We start from the raw sequence: 18833 nt of genomic DNA, 5'->3' as shown, positions 1-18833 counted from the left end.
GATCTTTCCAGGTTTAGGGTTAAACCTAAGTTCCTGAATACATCTAAACAGGCTATTGTCCCTTTGATCGCATCCTGGCATGTAGGGGCTTTAATCAACCAATCGTCAAGGTATGGAAATATTTGGTACCCTTTCTGCCTTAAGTGAGCTGCCATTGGAGCTAAACATTTTGTTAACCCCTTGCATGTGGGGGTAATTCCCCCCGCTGTGCTGGGAGGCGGGGGGGGCACGCACAGCGCCCCCATGCTCATGACGGCACAGTGCTCAGGTGCTCATGATGAGCTGAGCTCGTCACGGCCGCACTCGTTTTCGTGGAACATTCAGCACAGCAGGGGAATGATCCCCGCGTGTGAGCGTTCCACGGGCCATGACGAGCTCAGCTCGTCATGAGCACCTGAGCACTGTGCCTCAGCAAAATGGCTGTTTTCTTAGATATTTGTTTAACCTACATTACCCTGTCTTTTTTCTTGGTCAAGAAGAAGCAGAAGAAGCAGGAATACAATCTCCTTTCCACTCTTGATTGAATGGTACTCTTTCCATTGTGCCCTTGTTGAGCATTGTAAATATTTCCCTTTCTAACTGTGCAGGATGACCCTGTCAGAGGCGTATAAGGTGGCCTCTTAGTAAATTCCAATGTATGGACATAGGAGACTAGATCTAAAACCCATTTGTCCATTGTAAGTAACTTCCAATGAAGCAGATAGGTTGTTATTAGGCCCCTAATTGTTTCTGGTAAATACAAGTTCGTTCTATCACTGTTTCCTACTTGCGTCTCTTCCCTGGCAAGTGTGTTTCCTCCTTGCAGTTGCTTGCTGTAAGGCTGATGGTTGTTGTCTACACTGGTTTGAGGGTATTGTGGTCTGTATTGTTTCTGAAAGGGCTGGTACTGTTGTGATCAATAAGGTTAGAATCCTCCTCTATATGACAACGTATCCCTGCCTCTTGCCTCACGAAACAGTGTTCACCTAATTTGTTGCAAACCCAGTGATTTTGCAGTGTCCCTGCCCATTTTTTTTATTGTAGCGCCTCATTAATGTATCTTTCAATTAATGCCTCTCTGTCAAAAGGCATGTCTAGAATTTTACTCTGAACTTAAGGACAGAAGGACGTAGCTTTAAGCCATCCCTGCCTACAGAGGACAGCAGCACCTGCCAATTGCCGAAAACCTGTGGAGGCGATGTCCATTGCACTGTCGATCCCTTCTGAAGAGGCTTGTTTGTCTTCTTGTAGGATCTTTCTTGCCTCTGTTCTTACATCCTCAGGTAACTGATCTAAGTAAGGAGTGATATCATACCACATTTGTCGGTCGTATCTGCCAAGAAGCCCCAGAGAATTGGCCGCTCGAACCGTTATAGCTGACTATTACAGGACAAGAGACACAAGGCCACACCAAATTGCCATTTTATGTAGTTTATTTGTCACAAGTTTAAGTTATCCAAAATAGGTTATTAGGGACACAGTTCTTTTTCCACAATCTTAATTTTTGTGGGCTTCCTTCTTGGGACTTCTCCAGTCTTCTCCCTCACTGGTAAACAGAAGCACAAGGCTGTTAGCATTTAACTATCTCTTAATCCATGAGCCCATCCTTATTAGTGTGACGCTTTGAACCTCCTTAGTATCACTTGCCCTTGTCTCGTGAAAAAGGGAAACATCCCTCAAACTCTGACAATCCAATCCAAGTGCGAATACATGCAAAGAAAGCGTCTCAAAGGATTGCTCCCAGGGTGTACCTTTCATGTTCCACAAAGGGGCACTACAACCCCACCAAGTCAGTGTGCGCAGTGAGCCAGTAATTAAGGATGCACGCTCTTGTTCTCGCTACTTGCCTGATGCCATGACCCCTTGGCGGTGTTGCGCCTGCCTCGTCCTGCTCGCCTTTTCTCAGGTGCGCTTAAACGATGCTGGTAGGGTGGTGCCTCTCTCCACCATCCAACCGCACTCACAACACCTTTGCTCCTCTAGATTCGGTCTCGCCACTTGCCTTGGTTCTCATCCCCACTTCTGATTCCTCGCTCAGCTTCTATATCTTCCTACTGTCTTCGCCATGCAAAGACACTGCCAGCCTTCCTTCAACGTTGCACTCCAACATCATTTCTGTCTCCGGCCTATGAGATGGCCTTTGCACAGAAAGGGGCAGATTCCACACAACTAGAATGCTAGTTAGTGCATCCTCAGTGCCCCCGGGGTCCCCGCCATCATCCAGCACAGGAGTTTTGCCACATTGACATTGAGGAAAATCTCTTTCCTATGTTATCAAGACATCTACTCTCTCTATCTGACGGCTTTCATATAGGCATGGAGGGGTTCTGCGAACAGCGCTTGTAGGATCTTTCTGACGTAAATACCCCCACTTTTTGCCTGGTGTCAGTATATTTTGACTGTAGATCACTGTGATCCTGATAACCAGGACCCCAGTAACAGTGCTCTCTTCTCTAAATTTGATGGTAAGTACTTTGTATACCCCCATAATTGGCATACTGGTGTACCACTGTAGGTCCCTAATATATGATACTGCTGTACCCAGGGTATTGGTACACCAGGGATTTCACATGTGCTGCTGTATGTATTATGCCACCCATGGGAGTCCATGCAAACTGTGTCTGCAAAGCTGCTATGGTAGCCTGCATGAAATTGTGCATGCACCTCTCTCTTCAAATATAAGATTTTCCTTATATCCCGGTCACTACAGTTTTAACCTATAAGCCACCCCTAATGTAGGTCCTTCAATCCAAGGGCAGGATGCATGGTTCTAAGTGTGTGGGTACCCCTGCATGTGCTGAGGTACCCCTGCAAACCTCAGACTCCATTCTCTGGGCTTTGTAATTGCAGGACAGCCATTTTAAGTTATGCAGTGGACACTGGAAAGTTGAGATGTCCAACTACATAACTGCTGCCCCGAACCTGGTCATGTTTGGTAACAAACATGTTGGAATCATACAACTACACCAATTCCAGTGTCATTGCATGAAACCATGTACTGGGGGCTCCATAGAGAACTCCTCAATACCTACCTGTGTAGCCATACAGGGTCTCTCTGCTAGTCCGTGATGCTGCTGGCCCTAGACAGTTTTCTGCCCACCTGCTGATGTGCTTAACTCAGACAGGGGAAGCTGAACAAAGGATTTCCTGTGGTAAAAGTACTCGTGTTCCACCCTGCTGAATAAGTCTTAGCTGCTCTCCACAACAACCCCTTGAGAGTTTTGGTTATCAGGGGCCTAAACACAATCAACAGGGGCTGCCTGGAATCAGTGCTCAGTGCCTCACCATAGATGGACACTATTTACTGAGCCAGCCTCCTACAGTGCGGAGCTGCTTGCGTTATAATTGAATCTGGTTTAGGATGTCCTATCAAACTGGCTGGTGAATTTTCTGGTGCCTTATATTTTTGTATCCAACATGGGTAGGACAGCAGACACTGGCTGGATTCTTCATTATTTTTACACCTTCCTCCCAGACATCGTCTTCAAAAAGGATAGCTCCAGCTGATTTTCTAGTAGGCTCTTAAAATCATAAAAAAGCACTCTGATTGTTAAACTGGCATTGACAACTCAAATCTCTTGGTTGCTCGCTCGATCAGCATATGGAAACTCCCAATATCATAAGTAGGGGAGTCCACTAGAAGAGGAACTTTTTGTGAAGGCGCCGGTAGCAGGTAATAATCCCATTAATTAGATGCACTGTGGTCTTCCGGTACTTCACCTTCTTCTCTGTCCTCGTCTGAGGGCGTCACATGGTAAATTATGCAGTGTGTGAGGAGTAGGATGTTGAATTCAGGAGAGTGAATTGTTTGTGCTGGTGATGTAGCCCGAGAGGGCTCTGTAAACCTTTTATAGTAGTCCTACAGCATGCTCTGCAAGTCATGAGCCAAAGCACTTGATACTTGCACCATCTCCTCCTGGGGTTCATTATGTTCCTAGGGTTGGTAATATTGAAGTAGATTTATCCATAAATTGTGTTCCTGGGAAATAATAATCTTCTTCACACTATTCCTCACTCTCCTCTTGATATTTGACATGAAGTTCTGAAGGACAATGCGCTGTTCCTCAGAATTCTCCACATCTATTAAGTGAGCTGGTGGAAGAGGTGAAACCTTACTCAGAGATATGTGTTCAGGTTCTATTGGAATTAATGGAAAGGCAAGTGATTCTCTCATTGTCTGTATTGTTGACAATGGTGTCAATGATGGCCTTATTGACATTATTGGTGTCTTCACCTTTGACAGCGTTTTCGCCATCAATGTAGCAGTTGGTGTTTTTGGGTGATAAATGCCCGTAGGTGAGATCATAGGTGCAGTGACTGGCAGCGATGGTACCATCACCGTCGATGATGCTATTGTCACTGTCATCGTCAACAGTGTTATCTTTGTAGTCGTTGAGGGGGTCAAATTAGTCTAGGGTGACATCGGCGACAATGAAGTCGCCTTTGTTAACGGTGTCGTCGTCACCCTCATCGCTGTGCTTTTTCTGTAGAGCACATTTCTCCTTCGATGGCACTGAGGAGAGCGTTTTGAACTGTAACAGCAATCTTGGAGTAGGTGTCATTCGCTCTGAATTAGATATTTTTGAGGAGACATCCTCGTTAGAATGCATACATAAGTGCTCACCAGACAAAGTATGTACCTCCGATGACCTATGATGATGTTTTTGTGAGCTTTTTTAGGTGGTTCACGAGACGTATGTCCCTCAGCCCTCTCACTTTCTCTATTCTTAGACTTCCTTGACTTATTAGGATCCTCATCCTCCTCTTCAGATAGAACGTCTCTGGTCTTGAGGTTTTAAAGCCATAACAGCAGCCTCCCCTCTCTATCCTTTAACGGTTTTGAGGGAAAAGTGCAGCACATTTTACAGTTCTTTACCTCACGAGAAGGGTAGAAGCGGTAGATGCAGTCCTTGTGTGTATTCTCAGAGTGCAGCCTCTTCTTGTCACAGGTCCCACAAGGTCTGAAAATACATTTTTTGCTTGAATCTGACATTTCAGCTAATTAGATTTGAATAACAAATAAAGACATTCCAAGAAATACTTTTATATATCTATTTTCTGACAAAATAATATGGATAACTGCACAGGACTCAGGTAGACTCACATGACATGCAGTAGAAAATCTGAGGGAGGGAAGCCTCTGTGGGGAGTGTGCTTGAGGGTGCTGTCACCTGATTAGCTGGAATTTGGTTCTTTTGTAGTGATGGAAATAAGTTAATTAAATGAATGCTTCTTTTAGCCCATATGGGCTATGTTTGACCTATACTGCTTTTAAATGTACGTGGACGACGCAGAATTATTCAAGCATGTGAATCTATGAAAGATCAAATACTGGAGAATTTAAAGCACCCCATTGCTTCCTAGCTATGAACGCACTATATTAACACCAATACATACATATATACATACATACATAAATTACTGTTTAGCTACATTTACAAACTTATGTTCATCTATCCTGGGCCCCAGCACAAAAATGACTGTTCTCTTACTTGGCTTCCTTACTAGGAAAATTATAAAGAAGTTTATGTAGAAGAGGTGAGGTTTAGTCCCCTTTACTTCACCACATTTATTTCCTCACATCATTATTTGGCAACATTTATGTTCATTAATTCAGCAAATGCAATCTGTTTTAGATAGTTTAATTGGATTTGACAATAATTGCTGCCTGAACACATCAATGGTGTTAGAGACAGCTTTGATTTGTTTCTTTTTGCTGCAGTGACCCAGCACATGTACTATAGACAAGAAATATCACTCCATCCTCAGTCTTTGTACAAGAGATATGGCTCTGGCCCCAGAAGCAATGTTTATATACAAGAAATACTGCGGGCCTCACACACACTTTATACACAAGAGATATAGCTCCTCCCTATGTCTGTACAAAAGAGTGGCTCTTGCTTTAGTCTGTACATATTAACTTTGACTTTGTGCACAACATATGATTCTAGCCACAGTATATACATTTTAGTTTTGCTCTGACCTCAGTCTCTTCGCAAAATATACGTCTCAGGCCGCAGTCTGTACAGAAGTAATACATACACAAGTGAATTGGCCCGGGACATGGTCCACACGTGATATGTGGCTCCAGCTGCAGTAAATAAATGTTACATTTGGTTATACCTTTAGTCTGTACACGTCTTATGGATGGGTCTCAGCTTATACAGCAGCTATAAGTCTTGCTGTAGAGTGCATACACAATATATGATTTCATCATCAGTCTGTATACAAGAGATTTTAGTCAGGCCAAGTTCATTTCAAATAAACACTGTCTCACAAAGACTGCCATGCACCCTGCGGTTCTGATGAAGATGAGGTTGCATGAGTGGTTTTCCTTTGTATCTTCTGGTGGTTAGGCCTGCGGTGGGGCTGTCCTTGTGGGTTACGCGGAAGAAGCAGATGTTACATCAGTTGGGCTATAAAACAGTAGGCCATGTAAGTGATGTAGACCATGCAAGGCGCATCATTTGTGGTATGAAATAAGTAGTTACACACTCATTGTAAGTTAGGAGCAGTTGATAATGCCTTATGGAGTATAACTTGATGGTTGCTGTGAGTGGTTTAGCTGCAGGTGCCCATCACTATGCCGAAGTCACATAAGCCTTGGTACAGTGTCAGCCTTGGCTTCCCCCACCTTCACACAGAACTCCATTGCTTGGTAGCCAGGCTAAAGCTATATAAATCTCCATAAATGTACATTCTGTGACCCAAAAACATGTTAGCTGGAAGACAGTTACACGTGGGACGATCATCTGTAGAAAACAACCAGTCTTTGAGCTGGACAGGGATTTGCTTTGGAGCATGGGGTACAACAGCCAAACCAGTGAGAATAAAGGATGACATGGGATTGAGGACACATGGGGTCACAGGTACCGTGACCTAAGACTGCTGTGAATAATGGGGTCCTGTGACCTTAAGCAGACATATACAATGAGCTTCCCCATGGCCATGCTGTTGGCATATCAACCTAAACACAGTTGAGGATACCAGGGTCAGCCAGATAAAAATTGTTGAGGCCAATGCTGTCAGCATCTGCCATGTTCTTAATGATAGAAGTGCCACAGCTGAGATGACCCTCCTATTTGAAGAACCAGAACCTGCAGCTCTTCATCACTTAGATTACCCAGAGCATGCCAATGAAGGGCCAGTCATTATGTCCTGGCATCTGTTGTTAGGGTCGCAGAGGCCAGTAATGTTTGAGCAACACTAAGTGCTTGGGATGTCTGGTCCACAAACTGGAGTCAACTCATTGCCTAAAGACCAGGGCCCTGAAGTGAATGGACCATAGCACATGCTGCAATCTCAAGGCATCCAACCGAACCATGAACAGCAACCCACATTCACCCAATATATCAGATGCCAAACCCTCAAGAGCACCAACACTAATAACACTTGCAGACTGTGAGACCACTGAGGTGCTGGGAGCCCTGGAATGTCCGTTCTTGCAGAAGCGGGATACGTCTCCAGATCTTCGTTAGAGACCCATTGATGTCTGTCCCTTTCTAACTGGATTCTTTTCAAATTCTCAGCTCCTCCTTCTTTCCTAAAGAAAAGTCTTTCTGACCAAGGAAATGCAGGTTTATGGGGCAGAAGCGGTTTGTACATTTGAGCAGCACCATTGAACGTTCATCAGTCATTTCCTTTTGGAAGAGAGTGGTTGGCAACCAAACATGGCAGATTATTTTCTTGGTTTGTTTTGTTCAGATTTCTTGCCATTTCTGTACATTTATAGTTGTTATTGGTCGCCTGACAGTCTAAGAATAAGGGCATGGTCTGGTGCAGTGTCAGACCTTGGCCTCCAACATTTCCAGGAACAGTTTGTGCATGGGGACCTTCCCTTGCAGCTTGATGCTGTAGAAGTGCTGTACGGCCTTGGCAGCAGTCTGCCGCAGGAGAGGAAGTGTCAGCAGAAGCTTGCCAGCCCTGCGGGGCTCGTCCTGGTGCTGGCTATGCTCATAGTCCTGAAGGGCCTCGTGGAGAAGGTCTTGTAGCTTCTGGACACTGTCCACATCCTCTATATGCATGGAGTCTAGAGGAAGAGTTCAAAGGACAAAGGTCAGCATAGACACATACACCATTGGCATAAAGCATAACTTATTGAATATAGGTTATACTAGATGAGTTGGACAATTTAGATTGATGTGTAAGGAATAGGTTCTTACCCCTAACTCCAGTTCTCTCGTAGGGTATTTCCTTTATAGCCATAAGCATTTGAACAGTCCCGCTCATGTGCAGGTACCCCGGAGCACCACTTCAATTTATGTGTGTAAGTGTAAGTTTTTGCCTTTCTGCAGGAAGGCCTGCAAGGACACTTGCGAAAAAGACTATTTATTTTATACAGCCTATATACATATGCTATAATGGCCAAATTATTCATTATTTAGTCAAGAAAGGGCCAGCACAAATCAATTGGGTACAATTTTAAGCCATTTCTACAAAAAGCAAAAATGTCCCCATACACCCTTTTTATGATAGAGATAGAGATGAAGGAGAGCAGGATAGAGTAGCCTCGTCAGTATCTGGTTAGAAAGGAAAGGAAACTGCACCTTTAAGAACCCATAGACCACCAATATCCTATCATGCTCAGCGGGTGGCAGTTGGTTCAGTTCTTTTTGAAGGCGATACAATAGCATATGGATATTGCTTAAATACATCTGTCCATTCCACTGGGGAGGAGGGAGGGTTGCTAATTACTATAATGGAAATATCCCTATGAGAATACTGGAGTTACAGGTAGGGAACTATTCGTTCTCTCGTAGGGGATTTCCATTTATAGTCATGAGCATTTGAATAGAATAACAAGCCCATCCCCACTGAGAGCGGTGAAGGGACAGAGGCTGAACCAGGATGGTCAAGCAAAGAGATTTCTGAAGGAAGTGTGTCCCACTTGAGTGTCAGCTCTAACATGAGAGGCTAGGCAGTAAAACTTGGTAAATGTATGAACAAACTGCCAAGTGACTTTTGCTTGAGAGGTGAGGTTCTAATTACAGCACACCAAAAAATATTTAAATTATTTGAGTCTTTATGTGCATATTGCACAGGTAAAAGATTAAACAATTGTCACCAGTAAAGTCTATGGAACAACATAAGATTCACACAGTATAAGGATAAACAATGATCCAATGTAGAGTCAAGAAAAGGACCTCTTCAGATAGCGTTAATTTTTGTTATTCTTCTTTATTCAAAGTTCATAAAAACAGTTTTTTTCCCAGCATAAAAATTCGCCAACACGTGTTTCGTCTACCACAGAGACTTCATCAAGGCATGAATGATAGTAGGAAGGTGTTTAATAATCTGTTCATGAAGTGAGGACACAACGTTATGTGTTGATAGTGAGATACCCAAAAGAGTGAGGTAAACACGTAACTGGATTCACTTCAACAGGAGAGTGAGCATATTTATCTTGACAAACGTATCATCATTATTTAATACGGCGTTGTATCATAGGCGAAGAAATGAATATGAATAAACGCTGTCAGAATCCAAAGTTATACGAAGGATCCCGTGCAACGCGCCACACAAGGATGGACGGCTGACCCACGCAAGCCGTCGTTGTGCTCCCAGACGTGCTGAGGCCCCGCCCACGAAGGCAGCACGATCGAAAATGCTGGCGTTCTGCTGCTGCTGCCTTCCCGCTCCCGCTCCAGCTGCTTTGTGTCCTATGGCCGAAAACTGCAGAAACTGCTAAGGATCGCCATGAATGCTTGGTGAGGACCTAGCTGCCGGGTAATGACCGCTCGCTGTATGGCTGTAGGCCATTGGATGCGGCTTGACATTGTGCTCGGTGAATTCGCTCGGTGTCTTTTCAGAGCGAACCCGGTTCTTCACCGCTGGTTGCCTATCGGCTTTTGCTGTTGTTTTACCGTTCTTCCCCTGCCCCTCCTCCCTGCTCCCTCTCATTTCTGTTCCGCGGGTGGTGTTGCCTGGGCCGAGCAAAAACACTGACGTTGGAGAGTGGATGAAAGGGAAGGCGAAATACCGCCCTGCAGCTTCTGTTGCTTCTGTTGCTCACCTCTCGCTCGCTACGCTCGCTACGCCTACGCCAGCACAAAAAAAAAACGCCAACATCAAAAAGTCATCAGGAACAAGACGGTGACCACACGTTTTTGTTGCTACTGCCATAAAAATTGCCGCAATTGCCGCAAATTGAGTATTGCGAACTGCCTCAAAATTGCCTCAAACCTCCTCAGCGTGAGTACCGCGCATAAGCAGTAAGCACCTGAAGTTCTGCTGTGGGGGGTTTCAATAATCAGGCTCATTATCAGGCTCATTAACCTGTTTCCAACAGTCTCCAACTGCTATTAGTGCTACCAGTCGCTTTTGCAGTGAGGGACCGTGTGTGTTTCTGCCAGTTTGCCAATTGCCAATTGGTACTGCTCAGCTCTGCCATTGCTAAGGGTCTGCCCTCTGTGTTTGTCTGTGTCCCGCCGCCATGGCAGCAAGAATAAAGGGCAAGCAGGCCAAGCAGGAACAGGCAAGGGAGTTGTTGAAGTCGATTGCTAAAACCCCACCCGTAGTCAAGGGGGAAAGAAAAAATAAACGAAAAACTCAGCAAAAAAACGCCCTGCGACAAAAGGCCACAGTGACACAAGCAGGCAGAAATAAATACAATGCTTTAAGAGAACCAGATGAAGAAGACGACGAGTACAATGATGATGACCAGGAGGAGGGCGAAGGAGGCGAGGGAGATGAGGACGCCGAAAATCAGTCCCCACTCAACCAGTCAACAGGGCCAAGTCCACAAGATGATGCGGAGAAAGGTACTGAGAAAAGCGAGAAAGGCGAGGCGGGTATGGAAGGGATGAATAAGGGAGCCAAGAAGGACCAAGCAGACACAGCAGCCGATAAAACACCTTTAGCTCAAGGATCCGGGCACAAATTAAAACAGTACCCCCTTTTCTCTAAACCCCTCCTCCAGCAGGGGCAACTTTCAAGCACTCCCCTGCGAGGTGGGATGAATCTGGGAGGGAAAAACGACATGCCAGTGCAAGATGATTTGAGCGCTGGAGGAGTGCTAACCAGCTGTATAACGCCTGAGCTACCAGAGGCAGCATTACTGGCAGTGGGAGATCAGGAGGTTCTTAAAGAAATGACTCTCACACCACCTCCAGCACCTACAACTTCGGCCCCAGATAACAGCCTAAGTCATGAGTGCACCATGAAAACCTACAGCCAAGAGTTAAGCCAACAGACATCCCAGGCGTCCCAGATATCTCAAGAAGAGGGGTTATTTTCCCTTCCGAATACCACAAAAACGAACTCAATCGAAACTATGCTTGGAACCATCCTTCAGGAGCTAAGAGATTTTAAACACTCCCAGGCCCAGGAGATTTCACAACTGCACAGTAGGCTCACGAAAATGGAAGAGCGCTTGGGAAATATTCCTTTAAAGATTACCGAAGCTGAAACTCGGATTTCTTCCCTGGAGGATTCTTTATCAGCAATTCAGAAAGACCTGCTGGTGGCCAATAAAGAAAGAGCCCAGCTAGCAGAGAAAATGCAGGCCCTTGAAAATTATAACAGGAGGTCGAATTTACGCCTAGTAGGCATACCTGAGGGACTTGAAGATAAGGATGTAGTCAAGTGGTCAGAGTCTCTCCTGAAAAAAGCTATACCCGAACTTCAAGGGGACTTAACAATTACAAGGGCACACAGAGTCCCGGCATACAAACCTAACAACTTGAAATATCCGCGTACAATCTTGCTTAACTTTTCTGATTTCAGAGTGAAGGAGAGAATTTTAAACACTGCATACTCTAAGAAATCATTTAATTCGGAAGGTGTAAATAATTTCCGGATATTTTCAGATATGTCGGCGGCTTCTGCACACAGACGAAGGGACTTTGTGAAACTGATTGACTCATTCAAAAGCAAGGGAGCACAAGCAATGATCGTGCAGCAGTCGAAACTCAAAGTATTGGCCAAAGGGAACTTTTTTATTTTTACAATCGTTCATGAAGCGCAGGCCTTTCTAGAAAGCTTAGGAGCTTAGCTCACAACTGATTCAGTTTTGTTTGTCGGGCGGGGTTAAGGCAACGCCAGGAAGCACACAAGGATGCAATGTAATGGCATCCAAAAAGAAGAAACATCAGAGAAGGACGGAAGTGGGACACGGGGGGGGGTACCGTCCACTCTAAGGGGGCTGGGGGGGGTTGGGGTGGTGAGGGGAGGTGTTGCAGGGGAAAAAAAGAGAGTTCATATATTGAAGAGTTTTTTGTTCTACTATCTAGTTCTGCACAGTCATGGAAAGACTAAGATTAATAATCTTTAATACAGCTTTGATGTTTGCGTTTTTGCACAGGGGAGGATTTAAATTGCTGCGTACAGATGTACGGGTTATTTGCCTATTTTGCACAAAGCGAGGGGTCTGTTATTATAAATATATGCACTGCTCATTTGTCTATTTTTGCACAAAGAAATGGTCTGCTGCTAGTATTATCTGCACTGTTTACCTGCTTATTTTGCACAAAGAAAGGATTTGCTGCTATTTATTTGCTGCTATTTGTATCTGCACTGCTTATTCGCTTATGGCTGCACATAGAGTTGTTGTACTATTGCACAACCCATTCGACTCATTTGCATAGAGAGTGTGTGCTTGCCTATTTTGCACAATGGAATGATTTGTTGCTATCTATTTTTGCTGCTATTTGTATTTGCACTGCCCTTCTGCCTATTGCTGCATATAGAGTGTTTGCCTATTTTCCTATTTGCCTATTTGCACGAAGAGAGGTCTTTAGATATTTATTGTGCTATTACACTGCTCATTCGCCTCATTTACACAGAGAGTGTTTGTTTGCTCGCTCCCTGCATTATTTGCACAAATGCTACCTTTCAATATTGTTGTGGAATGACTGTATCTACGGGTTTACGCATAGGGAAAGGGCTGGCTAGGGTTTATAATTGCGCTGCCTATTTGCTCATTTGCACAGAAAGAGACTTGTTTTTGCCTCCTATTTCGAACTTCCTTAATGCCAATGTGTATAGCCTGAATCTTAAAAATCTTTTCAGAATACATATTCATTATGGGCGTTTCCGAGTATGCCTCTAATTATCGCCCTTTAAAAACCCAAACAAAATGCTGAAGTTTATCTCCTTTAATGCAAATGGTCTGAATAATGTTCGCAAAAAAAATGCCATCGAATGTTGGTTAAAAAATTTAAATCCTGACATTATTTATCTACAAGAGACCCATTACAAAGACCAGGCGGATGCAGATAAAATATTCAATAGCTGGGCCGGATATACAATATCAGCTTCAGCCGGATTGGCGCAGAGAGGAACATGTATATTGATAGGAAAACATCTAGACTTCATTCTGGCAGGTACAGCCACGGACCCCAGAGGTAGATGGGCTGTGGCATATGGGAAAATAAACAATGTGAATATTATTTTAGCTACAATTTATGCCCCTATCCTAGATGATTCTCAGCCAATCTTGGGACTAAAAAATGTCTTAACAGGCCTTCCCGGATTAATAGTATGGGGGGGTGATTTTAATTTATTGCAAAATCCTTTACTAGACTCATCCAAAAAAGATCGCCGTCAAAACAAACCGCAATCAGCGTTGGCGATTCAAAGTTGTAAATTAGACCTCGATATTAGGGATCATTGGCGAATTAACAACCCTCTCAAACGAGAATATTCATGCTTTTCGGCTAAATATAACTCAGCTTCAAGATTGGATTTTTTCCTAACCTCCCATGAGCTAGAGTTATATAACTATGCACATCTATCCAATGCTTTTTCGGATCACGCGGCGCTCTCTATGGAGGTAAAACTGGGACCACAAGATATAAGTGCTTCGAAACGATGGTTCTTTAATAAATCTAATCTCCTAGATCCCCAATGGTGTACAGAAATCGAAGAATTTATAGACCAGTTCTTTGCACAAAATAGAGGGACAGCCCCATTAAACACGACTTGGGATGCATTTAAAGCCACTCTACGGGGTTTAATTACATCTAAAGAAATCCCAAAATATAAGGCAATAAGGGAGGAGAGAAGCAAATTACAAATTGATCTTACAGAGGCAACCCAATACCACTACAGGGTGAGAACATCGCACTCTGGGCAAAAACTCTCCGAGGCTAAGGGTAGGATGAGGGATTTTTATTACGCCCTGGGTGAAACTAATAGTAATTTTTACGCCCAGAGGATATATGAAGAGAGCGAGTTTACCGGGAAGCTCCTGGCATGGCAAGCCAAGGAAAAACAGGCTCGCAATAGAATAAATCAATTAACCGACCCCATTACTAAACTACACGTTAAAACTACAGACTCAATCGGCGAGTGGTTTTTGAAACATTATGAGGGAGTCTATCAAACAACTGAAGAGGCCTCATCTGATTCAATAGGGGAGTTCTTATCCCATCTTACAATTCCCAAGTTAGAGGATGGAGACAAGAAATGTCTCATCGAGACTTTCTCAGAGTCTGAACTAGATGAGGAGATTGGTTCCCTCCCTAATGGTAAGGCTAACGGAGACGATGGTCTCCCGATCTAATTTTTAAAAAAATTTGGAGGAACTTTGCGTAAAGAACTTTTAACCTTAGTTAATGATCTACTCCAAGGAGGGACCCCCCCGGACTCTTTTCACTCCGCTGTAGTAGTAAGTATTTTAAAAAAAGGAAAGGACAGGGAGAATATAAATTCGTATCGACCCATAAGTCTATTAAATACAGACTACAAAATTTTTACGAAGCTTTTAGCCAATCGATTGAATAAAATAGTGGGACGCCTGGTAGTTAATGATCAGTGTGGTTTTATTGCAGGCAGACATCTCCACTCAAATACAAAGTTTGTATTGGAGGCACTAGATTTTTTCAAAATTAATAAAGTGAAGGCCCAAATATGGTTTTTAGACGCAGAAAAAGCGTTCGATCTAGTGTCATGGAACTGTCTTTTTGCTATTTTGCACAGCTTTAGTTTCCCGAATGTTTTTATTTCTCTTTTAAAACAACTATATACAAACTCTAGGGCACAGATTATTATCAACAATTCTAATATTGGGACATGTCAAGTCACTAGAGGTATCCGACAAGGTTGCCCTCTGTCGCCAATATTATTTGCATTATTTATTGAACCTTTGGCGATTGCGATTTGAAATATACGAACTGACACAGTCCCAGTAGTCGGCATGACTAACATAAAACTTTATGCCGATGATATTGCCCTGTTTTTGGATTCTAACCCCTTAAGTCAAGCGAAAGTTTTAAAAATATTCTCTGACTTTCAAAAATTAGGAGGTTACAAGATTAATGTTAACAAGACGTAAATTATTTTACTAAATTGCAATGTAGACACTTTAATCCCAGAATTTAGGCAAATATACAATCGATTGCCGAAGAGATATCTGGGAATATTTATATCGGATAACTTAGATGATTTGTTCTCACTTAATTATTCACCATTGCTAAAAAAAGTTGGGTCTCTTCTGGAACGCTGAAACTTATTACCCCTGTCTTTAATAGGCCGAGCAGCACTTATACAAATGTCAATTCTACCTCTTTTTAATTTTTTATTTAATGCAGCCCCCTGTGTTATCCAGGTCTCCTTCTTTAAAAAAGTGGATGCCTTGATTTCTTCTTTTCTTTGGGCCCAAAAGACCCCCAGGCTTGCACTTAGCACTTTATATTTCTCATCTGCACAAGGAGGGTTGTCCCTCCCAAATATCAGAGAATATTATTCCGCGTCATTTGCACACCACAGTTTTAGGTTTTTCTTCTTAGATACTAATGAGGCAGACAATTTTTTTATGAAGAAGATGTTGTCAGAAGTAAAAATAACTGATCCAATTAGAACTACGAAGGATCCAAAGAAAGTTCGCTACAAGTCCCTCCAGTGGATTTTCAGACAGAAAATCCAGTTTCTGAGGTTCCATTGTATTCCCAGAATATGTAACACAACGGACTTGAATAATTTTAACCTTGGGGAAGAGGGGTGTCTGGATAGTAAAATAATAAATCTCTGGAAAGATAATGGCTTTGAGAAAATTGAGGACTTCCTTGTTGGTAACAGGTGGAAGTCATGGGAACAAATTGCCAGACAGGTACAGCATTCTCATTCCATTTTAAACTGGTCTTTTTTTATGCTCAATCCAATACTCAGAGAGCTGGATATTGTAAATCTTTATTATAACGAAACTATTTCAACAGCATTGAATAATAAAATTAATAATAAAATTAAAAAAAAGATGAGTACTTGGATTAAAATATTGAAGGAGAATAAGGAGCAGGAATTGTCTAGTAAGAGTATTGAGAGGTGGAAAAAAAGGGAAGATATCGAAATCAACCAACAAGTATTGGATAAAATAAATAAATTTAACAAAACTATCTTTCGCGGCGCTAATTTTAAACGCATGCAATTTTATAACAAATGGTTGATCTACAGAACTCCTTCTTATCTCCATAATATCTTCCCCCTAGTTCCGGATAAATGTTTCCGCTGTGAAGAAAAAGGAAACTGGAAACATATTGTTTGGGAATGTCATAAAATTCAGCCACTCTGGAAGGAAATTGAAAAATACCTCTCCCTCGAGCTTAAAACCTTTATAATATTTGACGAATTAGTCGCTGTTTTAGGTTGTTCAGCGATTCACACTCAGTATGATGAATTCTTTTTTATTGCTTCTTTAATAGCTAAATCGCTTATTCTACAGTCCTGGAAAACCAACCAAGTACCGTCATTTCAGGCTTGGAAGGCTAAATTATTACGAATCCAGGGCAGGGAAAGAAAATATGCGTTAAGATCTGGGGCACTAAAGAAATATGAAAAGTTCTGGAGTGTGTTCGAACAATAATTCTTTTTTTTTCACTGTCTGATAACATCCAAATCTTTGGAGTATTCCCAGATTCATTAGTCTGCTTTTATGCACTTTGCACTTTATAATTAAGCACTGAATGGTTTAAAATGTGTTATGTTTTTTCTATTCAACTTTGCACTTTATAATCAAGCTGTTGATAATCAAACGCTAGTATTGATTTGTATTTATATTTATACGCCATGTACTGTACTACATTTCTTAACAATTGCATTTTGTAACATTAATATTGTGTGTATGAACTCTCAATAAAAATATATTATGTATGCTGGGAAAAAACCTGTTTTTTATGAACTTTGAATAAAGAAGAATAACAAAAATTAACGCTATCTGAAGAGGACCTTTTCTTGACTCTACATTGGATCATTGTTTATCCTTATACTGTGTGAATCTTATGTTGTTCCATAGACTTTACTGTTGACAATTGTTTAATCTTTTACCTGTGCAATACGCACATAAAGACTCAAATAATTTAAATATTTTTTGGTGTGCTGTAATTAGAACCTCACCTCTCAAGCATTATTTCTGGTTGCACATTTATGTGCACCGACATAGTACCTTTAGGTAGTAGGTACTTTGAGTTTCTTGAGCACCCATTGTATACTATTGTTGTGTTTATTTACAACGCGCACTTACCCATTGATATTATGAAACGTGTTTCTTTTGAATGTTGCTGACTTTTCCATTTTTGGACACTACTACCGTCTTTTGTTGGTGCCAAGTGACTTTTATAATTGCAATTGTTAAATATTTTGTCCACCCTAAGCGTGGAAGGGTATACTCAGATGTGAGTCCCTTGCTCATTGCACCATCAGGATTCAAGCAAGCCGGGCCGACGACGGCTGAAATGCCAGAAACCGGTCCCCGGAAGCTTGTTTCCTTCCCAGTGTAAGAATTGGCTTGGTAGTTTGGTTTGCCCTGTTCCCATCATGCACTGGGACAGGAACAGACTAATTTGCATATAGTCAGGTTCTGAACTGGGATGGTGCAGTGAGCTAAAAAACGGTGTTGGATTCAGCCCTGATCTCTTGACTGGGTGAGAGTATTCTGCTTAATTCAGAAACTCTGTCCATCACCACCCCTTGTTGTTAAATATTTTGTCCACCCTAAGCGTGGAAGGGTATACTCAGATGTGAGTCCCTTGCTCATTGCACCATCAGGATTCAAGCAAGCCGGGCCGACGACGGCTGAAATGCCAGAAACCGGTCCCCGGAAGCTTGTTTCCTTCCCAGTGTAAGAATTGGCTTGGTAGTTTGGTTTGCCCTGTTCCCATCATGCACTGGGACAGGAACAGACTAATTTGCATATAGTCAGGTTCTGAACTGGGATGGTGCAGTGAGCTAAAAAACGGTGTTGGATTCAGTCCTGATCTCTTGACTGGGTGAGAGTATTCTGCTTAATTCAGAAACTCTGTCCATCACCACCCCTTGTTGTTAAATAGTGACTTTTATAGACATTTGTGGAATGGGTATGTTCCATAAAAAAAGGAAGAGGAGCAGCTCTAACTGCAGCAGTGAGTGCTTTAAGCTTATGTGATGGCTTTTTTTTTTGGGCAGAACAAAAAGATGGAAAATATTATCCTTCGGGAAATTGAGTGGATGGCCATTGCTAAAACCATACGACTCGCACCCTAGTAGATAAATGATGATTTCCATTTTTCTATCTCCATCCATGGAGAAATATGATGGCAAAGTCAAACCATAGGGCATTCCAAGTGTACCTCAGGGAAGTATGCTGAGGAGACGCTTGGGTATGGTTTGCTTTCCGCAGTGGCGAAGAAGAGTATAGTTGGAGTTCCTCACCTTTGGAAAATGTTTTGGACGAAGTCAAGGTTTTGTTGCAGAAGTCTGTTGAGTCTGCTAGAACATTTTGTAACCCTGGACTGAAAGTGGCAGAGATCATGAGATATTTGTCTAGAAGCAGTATCCAGACCATCTGTGCCTTTGAAAACCAGGATTTGGATTTTGTCCATCCCTGCATTTTGGAGTAGTACAAGGATGAGATAATATCAGTTGGAATCAGCAACGGGTAAGAA

At 42.6% G+C, this 18833-nt stretch overlaps 1 protein-coding gene across 1 annotated transcript in view; it reads right to left on the bottom strand.

Moving 5' to 3' along the window:
* Window positions 1–5605: 5605 nt before the first annotated feature.
* Window positions 5606–18833, bottom strand: part of ESRRB (estrogen related receptor beta) — a 122888-nt gene continuing 109660 nt past the window's right edge. Inside the window, exon 6 of the mRNA XM_078662037.1 lies at window positions 5606–8008. Within this exon, the coding sequence (XP_078518163.1) occupies window positions 7764–8008 (245 nt within the window). The 3' untranslated portion in view covers window positions 5606–7763. The remainder of the gene's footprint in view (window positions 8009–18833) is intronic.

The sequence above is a fragment of the Lissotriton helveticus genome, chromosome 9 (genome assembly GCF_964261635.1).
Source record: "Lissotriton helveticus chromosome 9, aLisHel1.1, whole genome shotgun sequence".
In the NCBI taxonomy this organism is placed as follows: Eukaryota; Metazoa; Chordata; class Amphibia; order Caudata; family Salamandridae; genus Lissotriton; species Lissotriton helveticus.
The sequence above is the reverse complement of the archived record's forward strand: the minus strand, read 5'-3'. Positions and strand labels throughout refer to the sequence as shown.